The sequence below is a fragment of the Cololabis saira genome, chromosome 20 (assembly GCF_033807715.1).
Source record: "Cololabis saira isolate AMF1-May2022 chromosome 20, fColSai1.1, whole genome shotgun sequence".
NCBI classification, from domain to species: Eukaryota; Metazoa; Chordata; class Actinopteri; order Beloniformes; family Belonidae; genus Cololabis; species Cololabis saira.
Window position 1 is genome coordinate 33079861 of NC_084606.1, and position 27000 is coordinate 33106860.

Here is a 27000-nt window from a genome sequence, read left to right on the forward strand (position 1 = left end):
GCCCCAACAACAATCACACTTGCTTCAACCACAACTACAGCTGCTCCAACAACAACAGCCAATCCAAGTACATCTGCACCGACACCAACCACAACCGCTCCTACTACAGCCACACCGGCTCCAACAACAACAACAACCACAGATTCTCCAACAACCACATTTGTTCCGACAACAACCCCAGCTGCTCCAACAACAACAGCCGCTCCAAGTTCAGCTGCACCAACAACAACAACCACAGACGCTCCAACAACAACTACATTTGCTGAAACAGCAACCACAGTTGCTCCAACTACAATTGCACTAACTCAAACCACAGCTACTCCAACCACAACTACAGCCGCTCCAACTACAACAGCTGCTCAAACTAAAACTACAGATGTTGCTACTACAACAACAACAACAACAGCAGCCACTCCAACAACAAACGCAGCAGCTACTTTTGTTCAAACAACCAATACAGCCATTCAAACAACTCCCACAATTACCTCAACAACTAATATGGCTTTGACAAGTAAAGTTGTTTCACCAACATATGTATTTTCAATCGTTTTGAAAGACTGCTTTGATGATGAGCTCAAAGATAAAAACAGCGACAGATTCAAGATTCTTCAAACAAAACTCATAGACCTTGTGAGTATGATTTTTAAAAAGCTCATTTGATATTTATTGAATTTACACTTTTTAAAAATCCTAACTTATCTAAACTGAATTGTTTTTCATGATTTACTTTTTATCACAGTACGACGCCATCTACAGCGCTGAATTTGGCTGTCTCTTCACGGGCAGTTTTGTTATTGAATTTAGGTAAGGGTTTACATTTAATCATCTGTGTTTGTCTTAATTTTTTTCTTAAATATATATTTTTTTGCTCTATATCCAATATGATCGGTTCCGGATAAGCAGATGGGAATGGATGGATGGATCTAATATGACCATACCAACTTTTTGGGATATTAGTTTTAATTCAAATATTGACCTAACAACCACATGTTTAGAACTTTACCCTGAAGTGTGAGATTTTTAATGTGACCTATTTATTGCTTTTTTCAGATCAACTGTAAACGGGACACAAAGTGGGAATATTGAAGTTGAGGTGGGAGTTGAGTTCAATAAAACCACACCAATTAAGGAACTCCCAGAGAACAAAGTTGTTGAAGAAATTGTAAAACAGTTTGCGGTTAATTCCACCGTGAATTTCAACGTCACCTTCGTGTCAGACTCCATTGCAATAATAAGTAAGAAAACAGTGCTCAAATATTTCACAACATGGAATCATAAAACATGTCTCAATAAATTAATTAATGCTTTGCAATTTTATTTTAAACCAAAGGACACAAACATTTTTAATGTAGTCGCACAATTTTTGAATTTTGTTTGAGTGATACTCTTCCCCTATTTTCAATCATATTGAGGTATTATGGAATGAAGACCTTTATTTAAAAATCCTGAAACGTCAGTTCTTTTAATCCTCTTAAAAACTTCTGGATTGATTAATAATACGCTTTGCCTCTGTCATGAGGTTTATGTTGATGAACAAGTGTTAAATAACTTCAGTTTGCTACAAATCAAATTCAGTATTCTCATGTTTTTCAAAATGTTTTTTTTTTATGTGTTTTTTTGTGTCAGAAACACCCAAGGCAAATTTGACAAGGACATCTCCAGGAATTCCAACCAGAGCAGATGCAAATAGCGGTGTTTCAAACTCAACCGTTAATCCTGCAGCTACCAATACTACAAACCAACTTGCAAGAGGGGGAGCAAATGCCAGAACCCCTTCCAAGCTAGCTACAACTGCAGCAACCACACAAACTTCTACTGCTGCAACAACAACAACTACAACAACTGCAGAGTCAATAGTCGTGAGGCGGGTGACTTTTAAGTCTTTGGGAGAGACATTCACAACTGATCTGCTGGATGCCTCATCCACGGCTTTCAAAAGCCGAGCTGCGTTTATCAAGTCAACAGTAAGACTTTTTATGTTCAAGTTTAATTATAAACAAATGTATGCATTATAGTTAGTAATGAATGGTATAATACAAATGTTATTGTAGTATGGTTTTCACACCACCCCCCAACTTCCAGATTGAGACTTCTTTTGCAGTTGTGTAAGATCCATGGTCATGCAACATAAGAACTAGGTGCTACATGGGGCTCGCTTGTCTTGATCTTGATTTTCTAAAAAGGAAAAATGAAATGCACCTCCTTGGCTAATCAGTAAAGGGCTTGTTCCTAAAGGACGTTATTTTCATGAACATTGAAATGTCCATCTGTACAGCAGATATAAAAAAAATTCTCAATCCATTTATCCACTCATCTGATTTTGGTGTGAATCTGCCCGATATTGTAAAATTGTATAACACCACAATGTAGGCTATGGTGTTAATTATTTTAGCTACTTAGTAATTAGCATTTCCTGTAAATGTGACATTTGAGCTGTGAATTAACAGCTGAGAGCAATATTACTCCTTTTTGTGCCGAGTATCAATAAACTGCTGGGAATGGTTCTTAGGGTTCTGCCCATTTAACATCTTTTAATTAACCAGTGTTGAGTAGAATCCGCTCCTGCTAATATGGCATCGTACATACCCTTGTAATTCATACTTCTAAACCAACTCTTCAAAAACACATGGTGGCATCCCAGAGCACTTGTCCAGCTCTGTTTTAGAAAGTTTATGTATAAGTTACACCTGCTGACAAAGGATTTGCTGATAAACGTTGAGCTTACACAGATCTGTGGTTTCTACAAATAGTGTGACTGGGTAGGCCCCAGGTTTAGGAGAAGAGGCAGTTCCAAAAAAAGTGATTTATTATTACTTAAAGTGCTGTTGAACAGGAATTACCAAAAACACAAGAGAATAAACTTGACAAAAATACAAAAACCTGGGCCGCTGGGTGGCACAGTAGTTAAAGCAAGCGGCCCATGTACAGTCTACAGTCCTCCTGCAGCTGTCGCAGGCTCGAGTCCCGGCCTGCGGCCCTTTGCTGAATGTCATCCCCATTCTCTCTCTATAACCCTTTCCTGTCTACACTGCAAATAGTGGCCACTAGAGCCACGAAATCTTTTTAAAAAAAATACAAAAACCTGACCTGAATCATGGAGGGTTGAAACAGTATGGACCAGCAAGCAAGGGAAAGACAAGACAAGATATACGGGCTTGACGAGGCATAGGTGCACACGATCAGGGCAGATAATAAATACCAAAACCATGACCTTAACTCGAAAAACATGACAGTTTTCTTGCAGTGTAAAATGAGGGTGTGACAAATATAGACATTCTGTGTTTTGGTTCTAGAAAACTCCTGACTGGGTTGTACAAATGATCAAAAAAATGACATTGAACAACTGACATTTTTTGAAATGAAACACACAATAATAGATGTTTTATTTCTGCTTCTGCAGCTGGAACCTTACTTTGAAGGAGCATTTTCTTCATTCCGCTCTTTGACGATGATTTCATTCAGGTAACTAGTTTACAGTTTGTTCATAATATTTAAATATTATTGAAAATAAATGTGTACTAGTAACACAGTTCATTACTTTTGCAGCAATGGATCAATCATCAGCAACATGGACTTTCGTTTTGCATCAGCATCTGTTCCTGATAACATTCAAATTGGAAATGTTTTGATCAGAGCAGCTCCAAACATCACGAACTTCAACATTGAAACCCGTTCTGTAACTGTAGAAGGCTTACGTAAGTACATTTTACTGTAATAATGGAATTAAAAAATCTGCACTATCCTGAAAGAGTTTTCTGAAGCTGTGCCTTGTTATTTTTCTCCACATTTACAGAGTGGAATAGTGGAGTAGCCCACAAGATTAGTCTCATCACTGCAGTCTCCATGGTGCTGTTTTCATGGCTAATGTCAAGTCAGCAGTTGTTTCCCTGCTAATGTTGATGGGACGTCAACGACAACAGATGCACCAACAACAACAAGAGAAAATATTATATTTTACTGAACTGAACAAAGGATATTTTTCTGGAACATTATGTTATTTTCCTGTTTTATAGACCTGGAATTCCTGCTTCAAATTACTGTATTATGTCATGGTAATGTAATGTATAATAATTTAAGTAAACATGAAGGTGAGTTCATAAAAGCTACTTTGTTGGTGACACTGTTCATGTAATCCTTTTATATGGAACAACTTTAAATGTAGATTAAATGTCCAATATCTGAACAATGTCTGGCATAATTATATAGTTATTTGACATTAAATGTATTCATGATATACAAATATTGTTTTTTCATACTTTTCATTCTTTTTTTTTTACTATTTATTAATTTACATGTACAAAGAACATGAGGTCATCATGGGTGATACAGGTTAAACCAAAATATTCTTTAACACATACATCATAGCCTACTGTCATAATATTCGAGGTACATAAACAATCTTAAAACACAAGTACATTTCTCCATACAGTAAATTTCTTGAATGATACTCTGCCACTGGACCCATGTTGGAGGGTCTAGTTACAACCACCTTCTAGTTATGGCTTTCCTATCACTTTCCAAAAGAATCTTCAGCAACTACCGGTCCTTATGTAGGACTGTTTCTGGAATTTTACTGAGATATAAAATATTCCATCCATCCATTCATTTTCCGCCGCTTATCCGGAACCGGGTCGCGGGGGCAGCAGTCTCAACAGGGATGCCCAGACTTCCTTCACCCCAGACACTTCCTCCAGCTCTTCTGAGGGGAGTCCGAGGCGTTCCCAGGCCAGCCGAGAGACATAGTCTCTCCAGCGTGTCCTGGGTGTTCCCCGGGGTCTCCTCCCACATGCCTGGAACACCTCCCTAGGGAGGCGTCCAGGAGGCATCCGATAGAGATGCCCAAGCCACCTCAGCTCACTCCTCTCAATGTGAAGGAGCAGCGGCTCGACTCCGAGCTCCTCCCGGGTGACCCATCTCCTCACCCTATCTCTAAGGGAGGGTCCAGGAAAGGACACATTTTGGTCAAGTCTCTGGATGCCCTACGACATCAAGAGACTTGAGGTACTCAGGGCGAATCTCATCCACCCCCGGGGCCACTGAGGAGCTTACGAACCACCTCAGTGACCTCGGCTTGGTTGATGGATGAGCACATCTCTGAGTCCACACTCTCTGCTTCCTCAATGGAAGGCATGTCAGTCGGATTGAGGAGATCCTCGAAGTATTTCTTCCACCGTCCGACGATGTCCCCAGTCGTGGTCAGCAGCTCTCCACCTGCACCGTAAATGGTGCCGGCAGAGTACTGCTTCCCCCTTCTGAGGTGCCGAACGGCCCGCCAGAATTTCCTCAAGGCCGACCGAAAGTCTTCTTCCATGGCCTCACCGAACTCCTCCCAGACCCGAGTTTTTGCCTCCAGGACTGCCCGAGCTGCGGTTTGCTTGGCCTGCCGGTACCTATCTACTGCGTCAGGAGTCCCACAGGCCAACATAGCCTGGTAGGACTCCTTCTTCAGTCTGACGGCATCCTTTACTTCCGGTGTCCACCACCGGGTTCTAGAATTGCCGCCACGGCAGGCACCGGAGACCTTGCGTCCACAACTTCGAGCCGCCGCATCGACAATGGAGGCAGAGAACATGGTCCGCTCGGACTCAATGTCCCCCGCCTCCCCCGGGATGTGATAGAAGTTCTCTCGGAGGTGACAGTTGAAAACGTCCCTGACAGAAGGCTCAGCCAGACGTTCCCAACAGACCCTTACAATCCGTTTGGGTCTGCCTGGTCTGTCCAACAGGGGATTGGGTCGTCGAGGCACCCCGCCACAACCGCTGCCCAGTCCACATGGCACCAGCTTATCACGGTCCTTCCTGCGGGTGGTGGGCCTACGGGAAGGCGGGCCCACGTCGCCATTTCGGGCTGAGCACGGCCGGGTCCCATTGGCAAAGATCCGGCCACCAGGCGCTCGCCAGCAAGCCCCAACCCCAGGCCTGGCTCCAGGGAGGGGCCCCGGTGATGCTGATCCGGGCGACGTGACGGTCCTCGATTTTTCCTCCTTCATGATATTCTTGTGAACCGCTCTTAGTCTGGCCCGTCACCTAGGACCTGTTTGCCATGGGAGACCCTACCAGGGGCGTAATGCCCCAGACAACATAGCTCCTAGGATCACTCGGGCAACACAAACCCCTCCACCACAGTAAGGTGGCGGTTCAAGGAGGGGAGATATAAAATAACAAAAGAAAAATCTAAATCCATCCCTGTTATTTTATTTATCTTGGTTGACACCGCCTTCCAAAATAACTGGATTTTTGGACAGACTCAAACACATGAAAGATGTTAGTCATAGTGGTTCCACATTGTCTCCAGCAGAAGCGTGAGCTATGTGTGCCTGTTTGCAGTGCTGTTAATTTAGGAGTTATGAAAAATCTCACTACATTTTTCCAGCCAATTTCTCTTGAAGATTTTGAATTTGCGGTGGTCGCTTGTGTGGAATTTTTAACTGTTTAGTTTCCAAAACTCCCCTAGTGGGACCACCAAACGGTGGCGATGAAAAACTCCCCTTTAGGAGGGAAGAAACCTTGAGCAGGACCTGTATCCTAAGGGGGGACCCTCTTCCTGAAGCCCAGCGAATAGAGATACTGTAACTGCCTCCTTCCATGATTGGGGGGCTTCCACTGTTCTCAATGTACAGGTATGATTTAAACAACTAAGCAGGACAGGGGTTATCTGTGGTTTAAATGTTTTATACCACTCAGACGGATAACTATCTGAACCCTGAGCTTTATTAACTTTCAATCTTGAAATGGTTTTGTTAATTTTCTCCCGCTATCACAGCCATAATTTCTTTACTTTGTTGTTCTCTTATAGATGGTAAATCTAGTCAATTTAAAACATACTTTTTTTGTGTGGAACCTTGTTACAAATATTGAGTCTCTAAAGGGAACTTATTTAAAGAAAGAAACAATACAAATAAAGAGAACATACTATGAAATATTTGTTCTGTGCTTGAGACTATACGTTGACTATACGGTGTCTAAAATCTGCTCTGAAATTCAGACAGACAAGCTATGTTTCTTTATTTGACATTGCATAGCTCTGACAACATGGTGTGCGATTAATGTTTCAGATTTGCAGGGATGTAATGATGATGTATAACACGTTGCTTCAGTTCATTGAGGTTTTTTGGGAAGTCACTAAAACACCTGTCTTTAGGTCCCACCACAACATGGGTAGACATCTCAAGTTTAAGATACCCATTTGAAAATCTTGATTTTCTGCTTTGCTGGCTGTGAGATCCACAGAAATGTTCTTATGTTGCTACTTTTGTTGCTATACGAACCTGCCACATGCCCCTGTGTATTATACTCAATGGAGCCTGTTCTGAGCTGCATATTTCTACTTGACCAGGAACCCCAAAGAAATAACAGAGTCCCTTAGAGAGAAGTGCCCTAATTCTTAACCCATTTAATACAAAACATGTTCCTACAGATTATAATATATATATATATATATATATATATATATATATATATATATATATATATATATATATATATATATATATATATATCTTTATTTAAACTCGAAAATCATTGAGGGCGAGCCCTCATTTACAATGACGTCGAGCAAATACAAAAGTAAAAAACAAAAAACAAAGACAAAAACAGAAAAACAAAAGAACAGTCAATTAAACAAATATGAAGTTACAATTAATAAATAATGTAACAATAAAATCAATTAAAACAGATACAAACAGTGCTTAAAAGATTTAAGATCAGGGATTTAAAATGACCAAAAGATACTAGTGAATTGATTTTTTGACTGCTTTGTAATGAGTTCCAGGTGGATGGTGCAGAAAAGCTAAAAGCAGATCTACCAAGCTCAGTATAGACTCGGGGGACTTATAGTGTAAGCCAGTCATTGGATCAAGTGTGGTGTGAACTAGCAGGCCAAGCAAGGAGGGAGGAAACATAAGTCGGCAGCAAGCCATTATCCAAATCAGATGTCATTGGTGTAACAATAGGGTCAGAGCAGTTTCTTGATATGTGGACTAAACAAATGCATGGCGTCCTTCAAGCCAGTAGGGGCCCTCAAAGCTAAATGTTCAACTTTATCTGCAGAGAATTAAAATTACCTGTCCCTAGGGATGTCCTTAGGCTCAGCCCTCTTAATACATTTGGAGGTGCTTATGAATATAAACAGTTTTGGTCATTTCGAATTGCTTTAGGTGACAGCCCACCACTCCATTCCAGTTTCTTTTACTTAGATAATCTCTGAAATTCCAATCCATGTTTTCGTTCTACTGGTAACACCAATTGCTCAATGGACACATCATCGTCAACGCCATTACCGGTACGTATTTTCTTTGGAGAAAAGTCCATGTTGATGAAATCCAGTTCCCTCTTTTCTGTCACTCAGCTGCACGGATACTGAAAACAAGGCGGTTGTGGCAGGGTGGAGGAGCAGCCACTCAATCAACCTCTCCACCCTGCCTGGTTACTTGAGCAGCGGCTGCATACCAGCCAAGAGGTCTCTGCTGGGAGGAAGCTGCTGAGTCTGGCATGTGTGTCTTGGGTGCAAATTAGTGCTGGGCGGTATGACCAAAAATTTATATCACTGTATTTTTCAAAATTATATCGGTTTCACGGTATATCACGGTATTTTTTTTTTTCATGCACAACTGGGTGTTAACCACATTTTCTAATGATTTGGAAAGGAATTGCTGCAGTAAATTGACTTAGAATGGCCTATTAATATGTAATGAGGACGAAATATTGTAGAAAAACATTAATGTCCACAGTAGTATAAATACAGGTTTGCATGGCCTCACAAATTGATGCCGTTTACAATGCGATTATTTTTTTCAAGGTCCTGTTCTCATGTATTTTTCAACTACACAAGCAATAAATCAGTCTGTTTCAAGTAGATTTTCACTTGAAATAAGTAGAAAAATCTGCCAGTGGAACAAGATATTTTTGCTTGTAATAAGAAGCTAAATCTTGTCCCACTGGCAGATTTTCCTACTTATTTCAAGTGAAAATTTACTTGAAACAGGTGAAAATTGTCAAATAAGTTATTTTTCTGGTGTTATTGTTCTGGTGATGACTCTAAATGTTGAAATAGCAGTAAAACCACATTCATTGATGAAATGACATAAGGGATGGAAAGTGGGGATGGCAGTTTTACAGGGGGGATAATTTGGATCGTTTTTATTTCAGGGGGGGATGATTTGGACCGTTTTTATTTCAGGGGGGGATGATTTGGATCGTTTTTATTTCGGGGGGGGGGGGGGGGGGGGGGGGTGCCATCACATCACCCCTCATCCCCCCTCAACTCGAGTACTGCTGACACGTAACTCAGAACTTCTTCATAAATTACTCAAAAATCCCAGAGAGAAAAAAAAACACCAGCAAACTAACAAACAAACCAATAAAGCTCACAGAGTTAAGAAAACGAACCAGCAAATCAACAACTGGCAGCCCCGCTATTTTAACCTTTTCCTGACGGGCTGCAGGTGTGATTTAAGCCTGATTTATGGTTCCGCGTTACACCAACGCAGTACCTACGCCGTGGGTTACGTCACCTACGGCGAAAGCCCCGCGTCGATTTAACGCGGAACCATAAATCAGGCTTCACAGCGCGACTGACTGTGCTCCCGGCTCGCGCTCCTCGCCGACTCCGCGCTCATATATTTAATAAATTTATAAAGCCCATATATTTATAAAGCCTCACTTGGCCGAGCCCTAACGCCAAGACCATAGTAGATTTAGGTTACAAGCAGACACGCGGCACTGTTGACTTTTCCCTGCCGGCTCTGCTCTCTGCTCACTCGCTAAACAGTCCCCACACAAACAGGGTCCAGCGGCGCTACGTTCCGCCGCGCGGCGCTCCCAACGTTGTGTGCGCTACTCACCGGTATTACGGTATATGAAAAATTCATATCATAAGAAAAATAAACACCGGTATTCGGTATGAACCGGTATACCGCCCAGCACTAGTGCAAATAAAGATTTCCTCACGAAACCCTGTGTCCTCTGTCCTGTCGGGTGACCCCTGTATCACTAGCCTTGCTACAGCGGTCCACAGAGAATTGCTGTTGGTATCAACATATAACAAGCAAGATAATCTCTTGTAATTAATGAAGCAGAAACTCTCAGTTTTGACAAACAATTTTTACAAATCTGTGAAATTTGTCCGAAATGAAAAAAAATCATTGGCTTGTTGTTTTATAATAAAGGTAAATGCATTTTCTCCCCGTGTTCCCTTGGGTAGCTTATGTGAGCTACCCTCACAAAAAATGCACACAGTCCTGGGCTATACTGCCCCCTCTGGCTACCCAGGTTGCCAGATGGGGTGAGGAGGATGTGGCCGGAATAACGTGATCCTTCCATGCGCTACGTCCGGCTGGAGAAACCCCACCCTGTCTGGTGAAAAGAAGCGGCATGCTCACTCCTCAGGTTTAGGAGGAGACCTGAGCTTAGTGCAGGGCCATCCCGGGGTTGGTAGAGGGGAGCAATGCCTAGGACTGTTACTTAGGTAGAGCACTGGGTGATGAAAAATGGGGAAAAAAATCAGGGATAAAAATAAGAAAAAAATAATAATAAAGGTAAATGAGTAATACACTCAGAATAAAATCAGTTCACCCTGCTGACATCGACATACTAGGTGTGTCCCAATTCAGGGGCTGGGTCCTTCTGAGGACGCGGTCTTCGTAGGCCACTTCGAAGACCGCGAAAGCCATACCGAAGGCTGGACGGACGCTAGTGAAATGAGACGGTCTAGCCTGTGGGGGATTTCCTGGTTGCGTCACCAGCTGTTCCCGCCCTTGTCCTACGTCACTAAACAAAGTAGAAAGAAAGAAAGATAGACAGACAGCAAGATAGACAGAAAGAAAGAAAGAAAACACGATAGAAAAGAAAGAAAGAACCAAAAAAAAAAAAGAAATGGAGCCAGAAGTTTGTTTTTTTTCATTTTGTTGGAGGAGTAAGAGAGGCGTGTCCGCTGGTGCCGGCGGATACTGTATGTGCGGATGAGGGAGGACCAAAGACAGGTAAAGCTGTGTTCAATTTTAACCAAGGTAACAGTTACGGGTAATTAGCATATCTATACAATATTTTTCTGACTGTGCGCAATGAATCTTGGGATATGGTGGAGGATACAACCGATAGATCCTTCAAACAGCGGGAAAAGAAGGCTGCATTTGTGGGCTGCATTTGAAGGAGCCTTCGAAATGGGACAGCCTTCGGCGCGCCGCTGTGACGTAATCGGCCTTCAAATCCAGCCCTCGAAGGACGCAGCCCCTCAATTGGGACACAGCTACTGAGTGAAGGCCAGAAGGAGAGGGAGAAACTTCTGCTGCTGACGTTGATCAGAATTTTAAGATACAATGTTATTATTGTTTTATGGAAATTATTGGATATAATAGATTGAAATGAAACCAATAAAAAATGTGCCTTCTCCAAATTTCAACTCTTCCTACAGATGTTCGATAGGATTTAGATCAGGGCTCATAGAAAGACACTTCAAAATAGTCCAATGTTTTGTTCTTATCACTCTTGGCTGTTTTGGTTATCCTTATGAATGAGCCATGACCAGCGACTGAGACCATGCTTTCTGACAGCATTTCATCTCCAGAATGTTTTGATAGTCTTGACATTTTATTGTACCTGCGCTGATTCAGGATACCCTTTACCAGATGCAGCAAAGCAGCTCCAGAACATAACTAGGTATCTCCCATGTTTCACAGTAGCTACAGTCTCCTTTTATTTTAAGGGTTAATCTTTGCATCCAATTTCATTTGTAAAAAAGCTCCTGTTTCATTCTAATCCGTCCAAAGGACATTCTCCCTTTTAGCTGGGAGGGAATATGTCAAAAATCATGAAGATTGTGCACTTGGTGACAAGTTTTTGATATTTGGCATGGTGTTAGTTATGGACAGAAGGTCAAAATTATTAAAATAACACACAAAAAACATCAGCTGTGCGTATTTAAACTTACTTAAAGGAGCATGAGGCTCCTTTTAAGAAATGAGACTCTCTAGCGCCACCCTTCACCACGACGGCCGTTGGGGGTACTGCAGCCAACAGTGAAGCCGGCACGGGAGAACGGAGAGAACGTGCATGCAGCGTCATGTGACGTCACATCCGCAGCCCAGCGCGGGAAATTCGGAGTCCGAATTGCAGCACATTTTGCAGCACACAGCCTGTTCAAGGCAATGGAGAGATACACTAGAGGACTCATTCGCTTTTGTTTGGAACGCTTCATCTGACATTATTACTAAAAAAAACCTATACTCATTTTTTTTCATAAATCCTGCCTCAATCCTGCCTCATGCTCCTTTAACACCTACAATTCCTGCCTCTATCGCCTCGCTTATTGATTCATTTTGAATTTTCTGCAAACCAGCCACTAGGGGGCATTCCAATTTGTTTGCAGTGGTTTTTGAAAACCATATGTCCATAACTAACACCATGCCAAATATCAAAAACTTGTCACTAAGTGCACGATTTTCATGAATTCCCTCCCAGCTATTTGGAAATTCTTCTGGGTTATTTAGTTACTATCTGTTATTATCTGTCTCTTCGGTGTGTTTCCAGTTTTTTGCATATCAACATTTAGAGAGGTTGGCCACATTCGTGTGAACCCTAGACCCTAAATTCCCAACTGTAGTTTCAATAAGATCAAGCTGCTTGCAGATGAGATGGTCTTTTAGCCTTTAACATGCTTTTTTTTTTTTAGAATTTTCTGAACGTAATAATAACAACAACTAGAAAATGTCAGGAAATTTTGATATGGGCATGCCCTACTGTCCCTTCGTTCCCCCGCTGCTTGTGTTTAGGGTGGTACTGGTTGTGTTCAGGCCGGTTATGATTGTATTGGGGTTGTCTGGTGGTTCTGGTTGTGTTTGGAGTAATTAAAACTGGCAAATAATGTTTATGTTTGGAGTTGTTCTGGTTCTGTCTGATGTGGTTCTTGTTCTGGGGTTTGGGGTGATTAAAACACCAGTAAGCGAAAATAACATGGTTTACATGTTTGAATTGTGAAATTTTATATATGTTCATGTTGCATTAAGCTGCTGCTATTCATTTCATGTCATTCAGAATGTTGCACTAAGGTTAAGCCAAAAAGTATTTTAATTTTCTTGTGTTTGTGAGTTAGACTGGATGTCATTCAACTACCTCTTTTGAATTTAAATTTATTTATTTTTGTTATTGCACTATTCTGCACTTTTTGTTTTAGTTTACAATTTCATGTTTTTACATTTTGTGGCACCAGAGCTGATAAGCTTTGTTGAAATATATGTCCATGTTGTTCTCCAATGGACAAGAAAAGAAATTTGGGATAATTTGAGTTTTAGTCCTCTTTTTTCTTTTTTTTTAAATTAATTGCCAAAATGTATCTGATGGGGAAAAAGTATCGGAAATGTATCGGGAGCCAAAAAAAGTGATCGGATCGGGAAAAATTTGGGATCGGCAGAAACTCAAACTCAAGTGATCGGGATCGGATCGGGAGCTAAAAAATCCCTTCTTTTACAACTTAAATCAGAAGAAATGCTCACAAATAAATATAACATCAGAATATTTTTTTTACATACGCAAAGATTTCACGAACGGATTCACATTGAAATCCACGCATTCTTTGTACATGAGCCCCCTGGAAAGCTTGCTGTTTGTGTCTCTGCCTGTTCCCGTTTTTGTTTGTTTTTATCTCTTGCAGATTCCAAAGGCTTGTGTGGCTGTTGTGTGTTTTCCTATGTTTCTGTCATTGCCTCCACCCCCCTTCTATCCCCCTCATATATATGGCTCCGGTCCATCAAGACCGGCTAGGGCTACGCCGCACCCTCAAGAGTGGGCCCCCGCCGCTGTCAGAACCCCCAGTGTGACATGGTACAAGCAGTCCTCCATTCACACCCACGATAAAGAGCATATAAACCTCAATCCCACAGTTGCCACACCCATCCGAGCACCCCCCCCCCCCACAGGTAGAGACCCGCCCCCCCAACCCGGCCCTGCTCCACCCCGCCCCCACACAGCGCCCACAAGAAGCCTGTATCCTCGCACCCCTAGTCAACCCCCAATTCCAAGAGTTACAAGATCACCACCCACCCGACCCCACTAGGTGATGAAGCCCATAAACGGGCACCAGAGAGAATGCAGTTCTGCCAAATGATGTTTAGTGGAAGCAGACATTATCTCATTACTGATTTGATTTGACAAAAGATTCCTAAATTGATTAATACATAGATTACAATTTTGTTTTCAGTTCATTAGAATGGTTTTCTTTGTGCTACATAAGGCAGTGAGAACCAAGTGAGCCAAGTCAGGTTCCATGTGGATGTCACCCAGGTGACCTAGTATGCATAGGGTAGGCCACACAGGAATTCTGCAATTGAGCCATGTTGATAAACTTCACATACCTCCAGCCAAAATTCATGCACAGGTGCACAAAACCATAAAGTATGCATATAAGTATCAGGGGTGTTTTCTTTGCACTGTGAGCAGATATTAGAGTGTGCAAAACCCATCTGGAACATCCTTTGTCCTGTATAATGTGTTCTGTAAAGAACTTTGTCAGTTTCAAACAACATAGAACATCCAAAACATAATACAAAAGAGAGAAAGACAAGAGGTAAAATTTTTATTTGCAAGAACGGACATAGATACGTTCAGTTACAATATCCTACTGCTCTCTGAAGGGCGCTCTGCCGACCACTCTCTTTTTATTTCCTTAGGATGGTCCCTAGTTACAATACGAGTTAGAGCTCTAAGGGAGAGGGAAAACACAGCTGCGCTTCACGTTTACATAACTCCTGAACTTCAACTTGATATATATTGCTCCTCCTTGACCATGAAACAGCATGGTATATCTTCAACCAGGGTAGCAGTTCTTGCTTTGCACATATAGCTCTTTGATTACTTCATCGGCAGCCACACTATCTGACTTCTCCTATCTGCATAACAAACTCGGCAAATTTGAGTTGTACATACACACCAAACACGCTTAGTTTATATGTAAAGGCAATTGGAGTAAATATGAGATTACTGTATGTTGAATTATTGTAACAAACTTGTATTGTATTGTATAAGTTGCAAGTTTGGAATCTTGGTCATTGTGAAAATATTTAAACATATTTGTGACCAAAAAATTTGATTAGTGTGAAGATTTTCATTTTGAAATCAGAAGAGAGACTGAGTTATTTAATTTGGACATTAATCTGTATAGCTTTGATAGTAATTTGGGCGTGTTTAGATTATCCATCCATCCATCCATTATCTATACCCGCTTTATCCCTTGCGGGGTCACGGGGGTCTGCTGGAGCCTATCCCAGCTCATTTTTAGGTGAGAGGCAGGGGTTACACCAGGTCACCAGTCCATCACAGGGCCACATATAAACACACAAACCATGCTCACTACCACACTCACGCTCACACCTACGGGCAATTTAGAATCACCAATTAACCTAGCATGCATGTTTTTGGACTGTGGGAGGAAGCCGGAGTACCCGGAGAGAACCCACGCAAGCACGGGGAGAACATGCAAACTCCACACAGAAAGGCCCCTGCCGGGCCTGGGAGTCGAACCGGGGACCTTCTTGCTGTGAGGCAACAGTGCTAACCACTAAGCCACCGTGCTAGCCCTCCCCCCACCATTGATCGTTTTCTCGGATGTCCCCGGTTCGACTCCCAGGCCCGGCAGGGGCCTTTCTGAGTTTTCATGTTCTCCCCGTGCTTGCGTGGGTTCCCTCCGGGTACTCCGGCTTCCTCCCACAGTCCAAAAACATGCTAGTAGGTTAATTGGTGATTCTAAATTGCCCGTGTGAGCGTGAATGTGCATGGTTTGTGTGTATATATGTGGCCCTGCGATGGACTGGTGCAATCAAATACAATCAAACTAAGTTTTCCTCCACTATATTTTTAAATAAGCACACTTGTGTGTGTGTTCTGCAGCGCGTGTGTGTTTTGCATGTCGGGAACCGAGGATGCACCTGCCGTGGGGTTGCGGGGTCCGATCGCCGCATCCTCAGGGCAGATCCGGCTGAAATGCCGGTGCTCTTTCCCCGGGAGCCCCTGCTACCAGTCCATGTGGGTTCCTCCGGTCCCGGCCGGTCGGAACCGGTCACTTTCCCCGGTTGAAGCCGCGGTGATGCGCGCTGCTCCAGCCCGACTTCCTGGTTCCCAAAGCGGTCCGATCGAATTATCCTGGTTCCCGGCCGCTTTGGGAGAAGGGATTTCTGGATTCCGTCCCAGGTCGGACCAGCTTCACCCTCCGAGATTTTCAGCCAAATCTGTTGGTTACAAACCCGGTACCGGATCCCCGACATGCGCGTGTGTGTGTGTCGCGGCGCGAAACACACACATTCTCATTTATGTGGTGCTTGCCTGCCACGCTGATGGACAGAAACCTATGGTGATTTTTAAAAGAAAAACTTTGCATAAGACGTTTCCAGCCGGAGTCATTATAAGGGCGAATGAAAAGGGGGGGCTGGATGAAGGGATGATGATCAAGTGGCTGAGACAGGTCTGGAAATTTGGACTGCGCCGGGGAAAGACGGGTTCCGCTCCGGGGAAAGACGGGTTCCGCTCCGGGGAAAGACAGGATCCGCGCGGGGGAAAGACAGGATCCGCGCGGGGGAAAGACAGGATCCGCTCCGGGGAAAGACAGGATCCACTCCGGGGATCAGACGGGTTCCGCTCCGGGGAAAGACGGGTTCCGCTCCGGGGAAAGACAGGATCCGCGCGGGGGAAAGACGGGTTCCGCTCCGGGGAAAGACAGGATCCGCTCCGGGGATCAGACGGGTTCCGCTCCGGGGAAAGACAGGATCCGCGCGGGGGAAAGACAGGTTCCGCTCCGGGGAAAGACAGGATCCGCTCCGGGGACAGACAGGATCCGCTCCGGGGATCAGACGGGTTCCTCTCCGGGGAAAGAAGGGGTCCGCTCCGGGGAAAGACGGGTTCCGCTCCGGGGAAAGACAGGATGCGCTCCAGGGAGAGACAGGACTTTGAAGGGTTTGATTAATGTAAAAACTGAAATAAAATACTATCAAACTAAGTTTTGCTCCGCTCTATTTTTAAACAAACACACTTGTGTGCTTGTGTGTGTGTTCTGCAGGGGGTTGCGGGGGGGGGGGGGGGGGTTTGCAGCGTGCATGTGTGTTTTGTGGCACGTGTGTGTGCAGCTCCGTATCTGTAGACTGCGCCTTTTGGGTCGGTGCGCCGTATGTGTGTTTTAAATCTAAAAATGACACACAAAAATGAGGGTGCGCCTTTTCACACGGTGCGCCGAATGGTCGCGAAAATACGGTACTCATGCGTGCACCGTGCAGCAGCCAGCAGCTGTTTGTTTACGTTTACGAGCCGGCGACCAAGCCGGCGCTAAAAAGAAAACCTAGTTCAGAGTTACAGTAGTAACAGTAACACCAACACTGCAGACTGCAAAATGAAAAGGATATATCCTTCAGGGTGCGAAAAAAAGAAAAAGAAGCAACGGAATGATGAGCTGCGTCAACAACAGTCAGGTAATCAGCCAACGTGACTTCCATGCAACTTATGTTATAACTTTATGTCAGTGTCAGTGGTTCTCAAACTATGACCAAGAGCCTCAGTATTACATATATCTGTATTTGGCCACATACTCCAATCTCAGAATATGTTGTTCCAGGAACCTCCCCAGAAGCAAAAAAAAAAAAAAAAGAAAAAAAAGAAAAAGAAAGTTTGCTGAGAAAGATTTGCACCACATTCTCTGGAGTTTTGGTGTAATATTCAATAAATGTTTCTACCTCATTCTGATGTGTTTGTCTACCTACTCTGAATATGGATTTTAACTGTTTTTAAGGTGAGAGAAACCCTGCAAAAACACGGGCCAAAATCAGTCCAAATCGGCCCAAATCGTGTCCAAATTGGCCCAAATCGCCGCGGCTTCGCCGGCTGCCACGATTCCTGCTTAGGGCCCCCTGGGAGCCAGGATCGGCACTGCTCTCATTAGAGAACTTACGGTGGCCTGGAAGTGCAAAACACAACGGCAAATTAAAAAACACAACAACAAAAGAGAAAACACAACGGCAAAAGTGAAAACACAACGGCAAAAACAGAAAACACAACGGCAAAAGAGAAAACACAACAGCAAAAGAGAAAACACAACACATTAACCAAAACGGAAAGGGTAGGACCCTTCAAGCGACATGACTCGTCGCTGATTGGACGAAGGAACGTTTGACCCGGAAGTACATGGCTTAAAAACATGAGCGCCGATAGCGATAGCCTACTTGTTATTATCAAACAATATTTTGATGCAGGACACAAATATGATGTTATAGTCGACATGCTGTCCACTACACCTTTGGCTCTGGGTTTCCCACTTTCATTGGGGTAGGTGCCGGCCCCTCCGGGCAGTCTGGCCTCTCGCCGGATGGGGGTTGTGGGCCTGAAGGGTGTGGATCTCTTGGCTACGTGATCGGCCTATGTTGGGTGGCTGGTGCTCGGCTGGGTCACTGGTCCATCACTGTGGGTTTACTGGCTGCCTCCTCCCGTGGTCATGGAGGCTCCGCCCGGTGCTTCCCTCTGTCGCCTGCTGGGAGGGGTGACACGGAGGACTTCTTCCTGTCCTTCTTCCTGTGGCTGCTGGTGGCCTGGGTTCGGGTTTCTTCCTTGTCGACTTCTGGTCTCTCGGGTGGCGTGGTTGTGCCGTCCTTCCTCCACTATAGTTACAGTTTAGGTAAAACCTTGTTTTCATGTTTTCACTTTGCACACACACAGTTACACAATTACACAGTTAAGGCTGATATATGGTTCCGCGTTACACCAACGCAGAACCTACGGCGTATGGTACGCGGAGACAAGCACCGTACGGTGCGCGTCGCCGCGTACCATACGCCGTAACCTACGGCGAGGGCTCTGCGTCGATTTAACGCAGAACCATAATTCAGGCTTTACTGTTACTGCAAGACTGCTTGCATATATGCGGTGGTTAAGCCAGTTATACTGCATATATGTACCCAGGCTCCTAAATCACATTGTGTATGTTGTGTTGTGTATGTCTGTGATGATTCACTCTTTTTTAGTCCTTCTTTGTAACTTTAGAATATTTTGAACATAATGTGATGTCACATCTTATGCATGTAATATAACATGATAAATTATGTCATGTTTATTCTCATCCATACACACTGTAGAAACCTCAGCTTCTAGTCTACAGCAAACTTTGGGGAAATGTATTAATAAAAAATTCCACACCTTAGAAACTCACAAATGGTGAAAACAATTAGGTAAAACCAAAAAAAAGTATCTGGTTTGTTAATCTGAGAGGAATAAACAAAAAATAGCACTGGAAACATTCACTGACAGCTGAGACAAACTGACCCAGTTGCTCTTCAGGCAGATTCTTTTGTCGGCCCCTATTTCAGCTTCATATCTCACAAATGCCTCCAGCTACCTCCAAAAAATTCTTGACTTTTGTCACACCCCTTTATTACGCAGCAAATATATAAGATGTTCTAGATGTCCTAGCGAGAGTAAAGGAAACAGCTAGACGGTTTCTAAAAGAACTTTTGACTTTGGCATAGCTTTCGGTGAGTAAATATCTGAGTCTTTGTTTTATAAAGTAAAGTTTTTTTAAGTAAATGCAATGAATATTTAGTTAAATTATATTTAATAATTGTATTAATAACAATGGCAATTTAATGAAGTCAAGGTACAAATAATTATATTTCTTTCTTGAAATTATGATCATACTGTTGAAATGCAGTTAAACTCTTTGTAGCATGTCAAGTTTGAACACACCTGCATTTTTCAAAAGTGTGAAGTAAACTATAAACAAACAGTTTATTGTTTAGAATGATTATTTGTAACACAGTAAGTATCCCCTGTAAGAACAGAAAAAATAATTACACTTAGATATGAAAATATTTAAAATATTGTTATTAACACTGTATACGATGGAAATGTGGTGGAAAAAAATAGCTGAAATACTTCTATGTAAATATATTTTAACAAGTAGGTGACTGAAATAATAACAATCAAGAAAAAAAGGCTTGGGAATGGTTAGATCTCATTGAAATGTAATTACCATTGCAGGCAAAAGGGCCAAACCTACTTCTCAGAAGAATAATGAAGCCATGTTGCTGAGAATCAACAGTACAATAGTTGTAACAGAGCAGAAATGCTTTAGACAAATCTAAATAAGAACTACACAAAATAATGAAATATGGAATCCACAACCTCAGTAATACTCTTTCGGTTGCACAGAATTCCAGGAGCCTGGGTCAATGTACTGTAGTAGTAGTATGGAGTAAGATAACTTCCAAAAAGATGTGTCCATGTTATAACTATTCGTATTCGTAATGATAAACATTTGTATGTAAATAAAAAAGTTGTACCCAAAATTCTGCTGTCACACACATGAGTCTGATAAATTATTAGGGTTAGGATTGTTTTTATGTGAGTATGAATCTAAAAGCTGTGAGTGCAAAGTCTTGTGAATATAACTCTAATTTCTACGACTACGAGTCTTCAGTGTGAACACGAATTCAAGTTTATGGGTACGAGTCGAAAAACTGTTAAAATGACGTCACAGCATAGACAAATACGTAGACGTCCCATCGAGTGCTGAGCCATGGTGCTGAGCCAACTGCCACATCCAATATGGCGTCAACGTCGCCGCCATATTGGATGTGGCAAGACTGCGCTGTAAACTAATACAAGTAAATGGACTTATTTTCATAAAGCGCCTTTCTACAAAGAAATTTACGTTTTACGTCTCATTTATTCTTTCACACACGCACTAATATACTTGGGAAACAGTTAGGCACCAAATATAATATATTTATTTTTCTCAGATGCCAAAAATAAGAACTTTATTGATCCCACATAGGAGTAATTCATGTTATATCAGCTATAGAGAACAAGGTAGTGCCGAAAAACAATATATATCCCCCCTCAAAAAAATAAGAAAAATAGAGAAACATATTTTCTCATCAACAAAACATATTTTTAAATTTTCAAGTAACAAAATAACATATTTTAATTATTTTTCAGATTTTTTCAATTATTTAATTGTCTGAAAAATGGTTCAAATGTTATTTTATTGTCTGAAAAATGGTTAAAATATGTTATTTTGTCATTTGAAAATTTTGTAATTTGTTTTGTTGATCTATTTTTCTATATTTTTCTTATTTTTGTGAGGGGGGATACATATTGTTTTTCGGCACTACCTTGTTCTCGATAGCAAATATAACATGAATATTCTTGCCATTTTTCAGACAATAAAATAACATGTTTTGTTGATGAGAAAATATGTTTCTCTATTTTTCTTATGTCTATGCTGTGACCTGCCTGTGACGTCATTTCAACAGTTTTTTCGACTCGTACCCATAAACTTGAATTCGTGTTCACAGTGAAGACTCGTAGTCGTAGAAATTAGAGTTGTATTCACAAGACTTTGCACTCACAGCTTTTAGATTCATACTCACATAAAAACAATCCTAACCCTAATAATTTATCTGACTCATGTGTGTGACAGCAGAATTTTGGGTACAACTTTTTTATTTACATACAAATGTTTATTTTTACGAATACGAATAGTCATAACATGGACACATCTTTTTGGAAGTTATCTTACTCCATATAGTAGTAGGTGCAGTATGTATCTCCAATTATACAACAAACTCCACCTGAGGGTCAAAGACTTATAGACATATTCACCACAGATGATGATGCGTACAACTAAACCCCATCAAAATCTTTAAAGAAAAGTAAATAATTATAGGATATGCAAGCTTTAGTCAAAAAGGAATCAACAAATCAGAAATGTTAAAAAATGACAAATAAGTCATTTCAAGCAAATGCAAACAGACATCATTCACCTGGTGTGTAACACCACAAGTAGCCGTCTTGTTGAGGTTGCAGATGCTGTGTCCCAGGAATTGTCCTTGTGATGCACACTATCCATGAAAACAGACAGTAGCTGTGAAAGTGCTGGGATTGACCATACCAAGGAAAAATAATCGTATATAACCGTAAATAACCGGGTAGAGTAGGTAAAGGTAGAACAAAGAGAATGAAAAACAGAGAGAGGAAAGACACAGATATTTTGTCAATGGAACAAAAGACACACACACATATATATATATATATATATATATATATATATATATATATATATATATATATATATATATATATATATTATTGACAAGGGAATGTGGCGGACCCACATGCAGCACAACAGTATTACAGTAAAACAGTAAAAGTCTTTATTAAAGTCAACCTCACAGCAGGCAATAGACCAGAGTTATGTCCTCAAGATCGTGGTAACGCTCAGAGTGGCAGGAGAGCGAATACCAGCAAACAGCTGCTGTGAGCGTTGAGTAGATCTGGAAGGGGGAACACAAAAATCTAAAATGCTGGTCGGTCAGAGAAATCGCCAGGCAGCCCGGGGAGTAGGCAAACAGAAACCAGGGATGCTCAAGCAGAACTCGTGGTCAGGGACAGAAGGATGAGGTGATAACCAGGACGAGGACAGGTGAACAGGTCAGGGACAGGCAAGGTGGGTAACAGTTGATCAGTCTGGGGAAAAATACAGGAATGTCAGGGATGACACGAGAACAATCTGGAAGTGACTGGCTGGGAGTGGAGTGATTAAGTAGAAGCCCAGGGCTGATTGCAGATGTGTAGCAGGTGTGGAAGGCAGGAGAAACCATAGTGACCTGAGGAGGAGGAGTTGGCAGGCGAGTGAGGCAGGTATGGAGCTTGAGTGGATGTGACAATTATTAATTATCCGTGAGCAGGAGAACTAAGAGTTCTATGTACATTTTACTAATATATTGCTGGGCGGTGTACTACAAAGACGATTATATAAATAGATGTAGACAGCAGGCACTGAGGTGGTCAGAGGGGGAGACTACAGGCCACGATGTCAATAGATATCCAGCAGAGACATCTATACAGACAAATTGAAGCAAGCACTGGGATAATCAGCACTGGGTTCTCTGTACAAGGCTAAATCTTCTCCTCACAGTAATTTTCGTTTAATCAAGTGGCCAAGGCAAAATTGTCCATCCACTGAATGATGATTCATCCTTATGATTCAGAAACCCAGAATATTTTAGGGACAAAGTATCAGTCTGCAGTTTTGGTTTAATCAAGTGGCCAAGGCTAAATTTTCCATCGACTTCTCAAGTTTTACTTTTTGATGAGCTTTTTAATGTTTTTATGTAAAGAACTTTGATTTGTCTTGAACATGAAATGTGATAAACAAATAAATCTTGTCTTACTTTGCTGATTAGTTTTTACAGCATCATTGCACGCATAAACTACTAAACTTACTACGTACAGAGTGGTTCATTTTCTTTTTGTTTGTTTACCACTGCACATGCTAATAACACAACTTGACTCCGCCACATCATTTTGGGGCCTGCAACACAAGGGTGCATCATTGTACAGTGCACCAGTCTTGGTTAAGCAGATCCAAGTTGTACAGTGCTGCTTGATATGATTTTATATGAAAAACTGCACAGTGTTACCAAAATGAATTTATATGAAAACTATAATTGCTGTGGAAAACACAAACTGAAGACAATAATCCCTATTATTGGCTTCTGCTATTTTATTCTGTGTACTTGAAGAAAATCGATTTAATCTGTTGTCTTTGGCAGCTCCTTAAAAACGCACATTTTCTACTACCATAGCTGTTCTATCTGTTCTATTGCCTATTCTAGGTCAGGTTTAGGAAAAATATCTTTCAAATCTTTTTATACTGCCATGTGCAGGACTGCTGGAGTCATAAAATTGGTGAGAGGGCTTAATTAGTTCCATTAACTAAACCCTGGATGCCTGAAGACACATACTGTATAAATGCTTTGAAACTGATTTATGAAATAGGGAGACCGGGGCTTTTTGTCACACGGGTAACTTGTCACATTGCAATTATCTTCTTCACCAAAGGGGGGAGCTAAAAAGTGGAATACTAGTTTTCTTCCTCTACATGGTCAGGCCTCATGTCCAGTGTGAGAAGACATCAACACATTGTAAGTTGAAATGAGCACCAATTAACCATTTTCCACCACCCGAAGTAAAAAAAAAAAAAAAACTTTATATAGTTAAAATTAGGCTTCTTTCAGATACAAATCTTAGCAGTGATAAACATGGACTTGTTAAAAAAGGGATTAAGGTATCCTGTCATACCTCAGTCATTGCTCTGTGTTAAGCTAATGTTGAGCTAGAGCTAGAATAAGCAAACATAGTAGGTTTGGGCAACTTGTCTCAGTCATCTGGGGGTTAGTTGTCACACATGTGAAAACTAACCCCACACTAATAACTTTCAAAAATAATTTGAATAAACAAAAACAGTCTGCTTATCAGCAGTTATCATATTGCAATTTGTACTTTATTTTTACAGAAAAAAAGAGTGATTTAAAGGTGAGGAGAAAGTGAGAAGACATGGTCAGGAATTACAAAAGAAAAACAGAATTTGGCAGTGCAGCGTCTGACGTGATGCTGAGACAGTCAGACAGGTGACCCTTGCTTGAAGTCAATCAGGAGTACAGCAAAGGATTTTAATGTCAACTACCGTACCTTGGCTCGGTACTGCAAGACATTCACCCCAGCTGAAATATAGAGTCAGACACCCGTCCCAACTACAGTGGTTGGATACAAATCACCACGGCAGGTTTTTAGTACAGAAATGGAACTACAACTTGAGAAATATATTAAGAGATCATCTGACATCTATTTTGGTTTGTCTAGTCCCCATCTTAGGTGAGAAAGCTGCAGTGGCGCAGGGCCTGAAATTTCCTCAAGCTTGGTCTGACAAAGATAAAGCCAGCGCTGAATGGTTTACAGGCTTCCTAAAGCGGCACCCTTCACTCTCACTCAGAAAACCAGAAGCAACTAGCCTTCCCAGAGCAAGTTAACAAGGAGAATGTTAAGTCTTTCTTTGAAAATCTGGGTAAAGTGTTAACCAGAGCTTCCCTGGGACCAGGAGATATCTGGAACATGGATGAAACTGGCGTGACAACAGTACAGAAACCAGACCGATTGGTAGCCAGGCGTGGGTTCAAGCAGGTGGGGTCACTGGTCATCTGGGGAAAGGGGTACCTTGGTGACCCTTGCCTGTGCAGTCTCAGCCACAGGGAACAGTATCCCCCCCTACTTTATATTTCCTCGGGTGCTCTTTCGTGATCACATCATCACCAATGGGCAACCTGGCAGCAAAGGTGGAGCAAACAAGACAGGGTGGATGAAAGAGCAACACTTTGTCAATTTCCTCCATCATTTTGTGGAGCATGCCAAGTGTTGAAAGGAGAAGCATTGCTTGCTCCTCCTTGACAAACACTCCTCACAGCTCTCCAGTGATGGGCTGAATTTTGCCAAAGAAAATGGCATAATCATGTTGTCCTTCCCACCCCACTGCTCGCACAGGCTGCAGCCTTTGGACAGAAGTGTTTATGGGCCGCTTAAAAAGCATGTGAACTCTGTTTGAGATTCCTGGATGAGGAACAACCCAGGTAAAACACTCAGCATCTATGACATCCCTGGGATTATAGCTACTGCTTATCCTCTGGCTGCAACCCCTCTTAATATCCAGGCTGGCTTTCGGGCAACAGGGATTCAGCCTTACAACAGAGATGTGTTCATAGAGACAGAATTTGCTCCTTCCTTTGTCTCAGATCGCCCTCTACCAAGCCCAAGCACTAACCCAGCCATCCCAGGCCCCGAAATTGAGCCATCTTTTCCAGGCCCCAGCATTAACCCATCCAGCACCAGCCCAACCATTTCAGGACCCAGCACTGACCCAGATGCTCCAGGCCCAAGCAAGCCAGCCACCTCCAACACATTAACTCCAGAGGATATTAGGCCTTACCCCAAAGCTGGTCCAAGAAAACAAGTTAACCAGCAGAGAAAAAAGAGAAAAACTGCTATTCTCACCGACACACCCATAAAGGAGGCACTTGAAGCTGAAAGGCAGGTACAAGGGAAGAAAAGACTATTCAAAAATAAAGGCAAGCCAACCAAATCCAAAAAACCAAAGAAGCAAAGCACAGGGAAGAAGCAGAGGGCGGGTAAAAAAAGAAAAACTCCAGATGACTCCTCATCGGAAGAGGATGAGAGCCTGTGTGTGGTCTGTGTAGAGCCATTTGGAAATAGCCGCCCAGGAGAAACCTGGGTGCAGTGCATTATATGCAAAGGATGGGCCCATGAAAAATGCACCCCTGGCAAATCAGCGTATGTATGTCAAAACTGCGACTCAGATGAGGAGTCTGACTAGTGAGGTCGGGTTTTGTTTGAAACTTTATGACGTTCCTGGACTAACTGAAGTCAGGATTTGTTTTAGGTTGTTGAATAGATCTTCCAGGATTAGTTTGGGACTAGTTTAATGTTGCATAATGTTTTATGTCAAGGTTTATTCACATTCAATTAAAAAAAATATCAACAAGAATAGATTTGTCCTTTTTTTATTAATAGCAAAATACAGTGTGACATCTTCATATTGTCAGGGCTGGTGTGGTGAGGACCCAGATGCAGGAGAGCGAGAGGCAGGAGTTCAACAAAAAGGGTTTATTTTACAAAAACCAAAAGCGCTGCTTGGCAGGATCAAAAGTAACACAAAACAGGGATCCAAAAAACTTGAGCAAAAACTTGGCAGGACACATGGAGGAAAGAAACAGGACGGAACCACAAGGAACAAGGGAAAGACAAGACCAGATATACACAAGGGGGTAACGAGACACAGGTGTGAACAATCAGGGCAGATGGAAGACAGGCGGGGCAAAACAGAAACACAAACTGGGGGAAATGTCAACCACTGACACATATAGTGTGACAACTTGTAACATGTTCACAATCTCTATTTGATTGATAATAACTCTGCACTGACACAAGATATGAACATGATATGAATACAAAATATATACCTGAGACTTTAGTCTTTCATCTGGTACACATTTGTTTTATATATGATGAATTGATTACAAGAAATATATAAGAGAGTAAAAAGTGTGACAACAAGCCCCGGTGTCCCTACTATCAGACAACGAAATTACAAATGTGTACCATTGAAAGGAGAGATTTACATTAAAAT

The 27000-nt window shown here is 42.1% G+C and overlaps 1 protein-coding gene across 1 annotated transcript; it reads left to right on the plus strand.

Annotated features, from left to right (window-relative positions):
• The first annotated feature begins 63 nt into the window (after positions 1 to 63).
• On the plus strand, positions 64 to 4141 carry LOC133420071 (uncharacterized). Its single transcript, XM_061709638.1, has 7 exons — positions 64 to 630; positions 740 to 804; positions 1051 to 1235; positions 1627 to 1964; positions 3401 to 3462; positions 3547 to 3695; positions 3794 to 4141. The coding sequence occupies exons 1-7, from the start codon at positions 499 to 501 to the stop codon at positions 3892 to 3894; spliced, it is 1032 nt and encodes a 343-aa protein (XP_061565622.1). The 5' UTR covers positions 64 to 498; the 3' UTR covers positions 3895 to 4141.
• The last annotated feature ends 22859 nt before the right edge of the window (positions 4142 to 27000 follow it).

Coding starts and splice junctions, on each gene's coding strand:
- LOC133420071 (XM_061709638.1), top strand. CDS start 499: ATGGCTTTGACAAGTAAAGTTGTTTCACCAACATATGTATTTTCAATC. Junction 1,965..3,400: donor CTGCGTTTATCAAGTCAACA/GTAAGACTTTTT, acceptor CTGCTTCTGCAG/CTGGAACCTTACTTTGAAGG. Junction 3,463..3,546: donor TTGACGATGATTTCATTCAG/GTAACTAGTTTA, acceptor TTACTTTTGCAG/CAATGGATCAATCATCAGCA.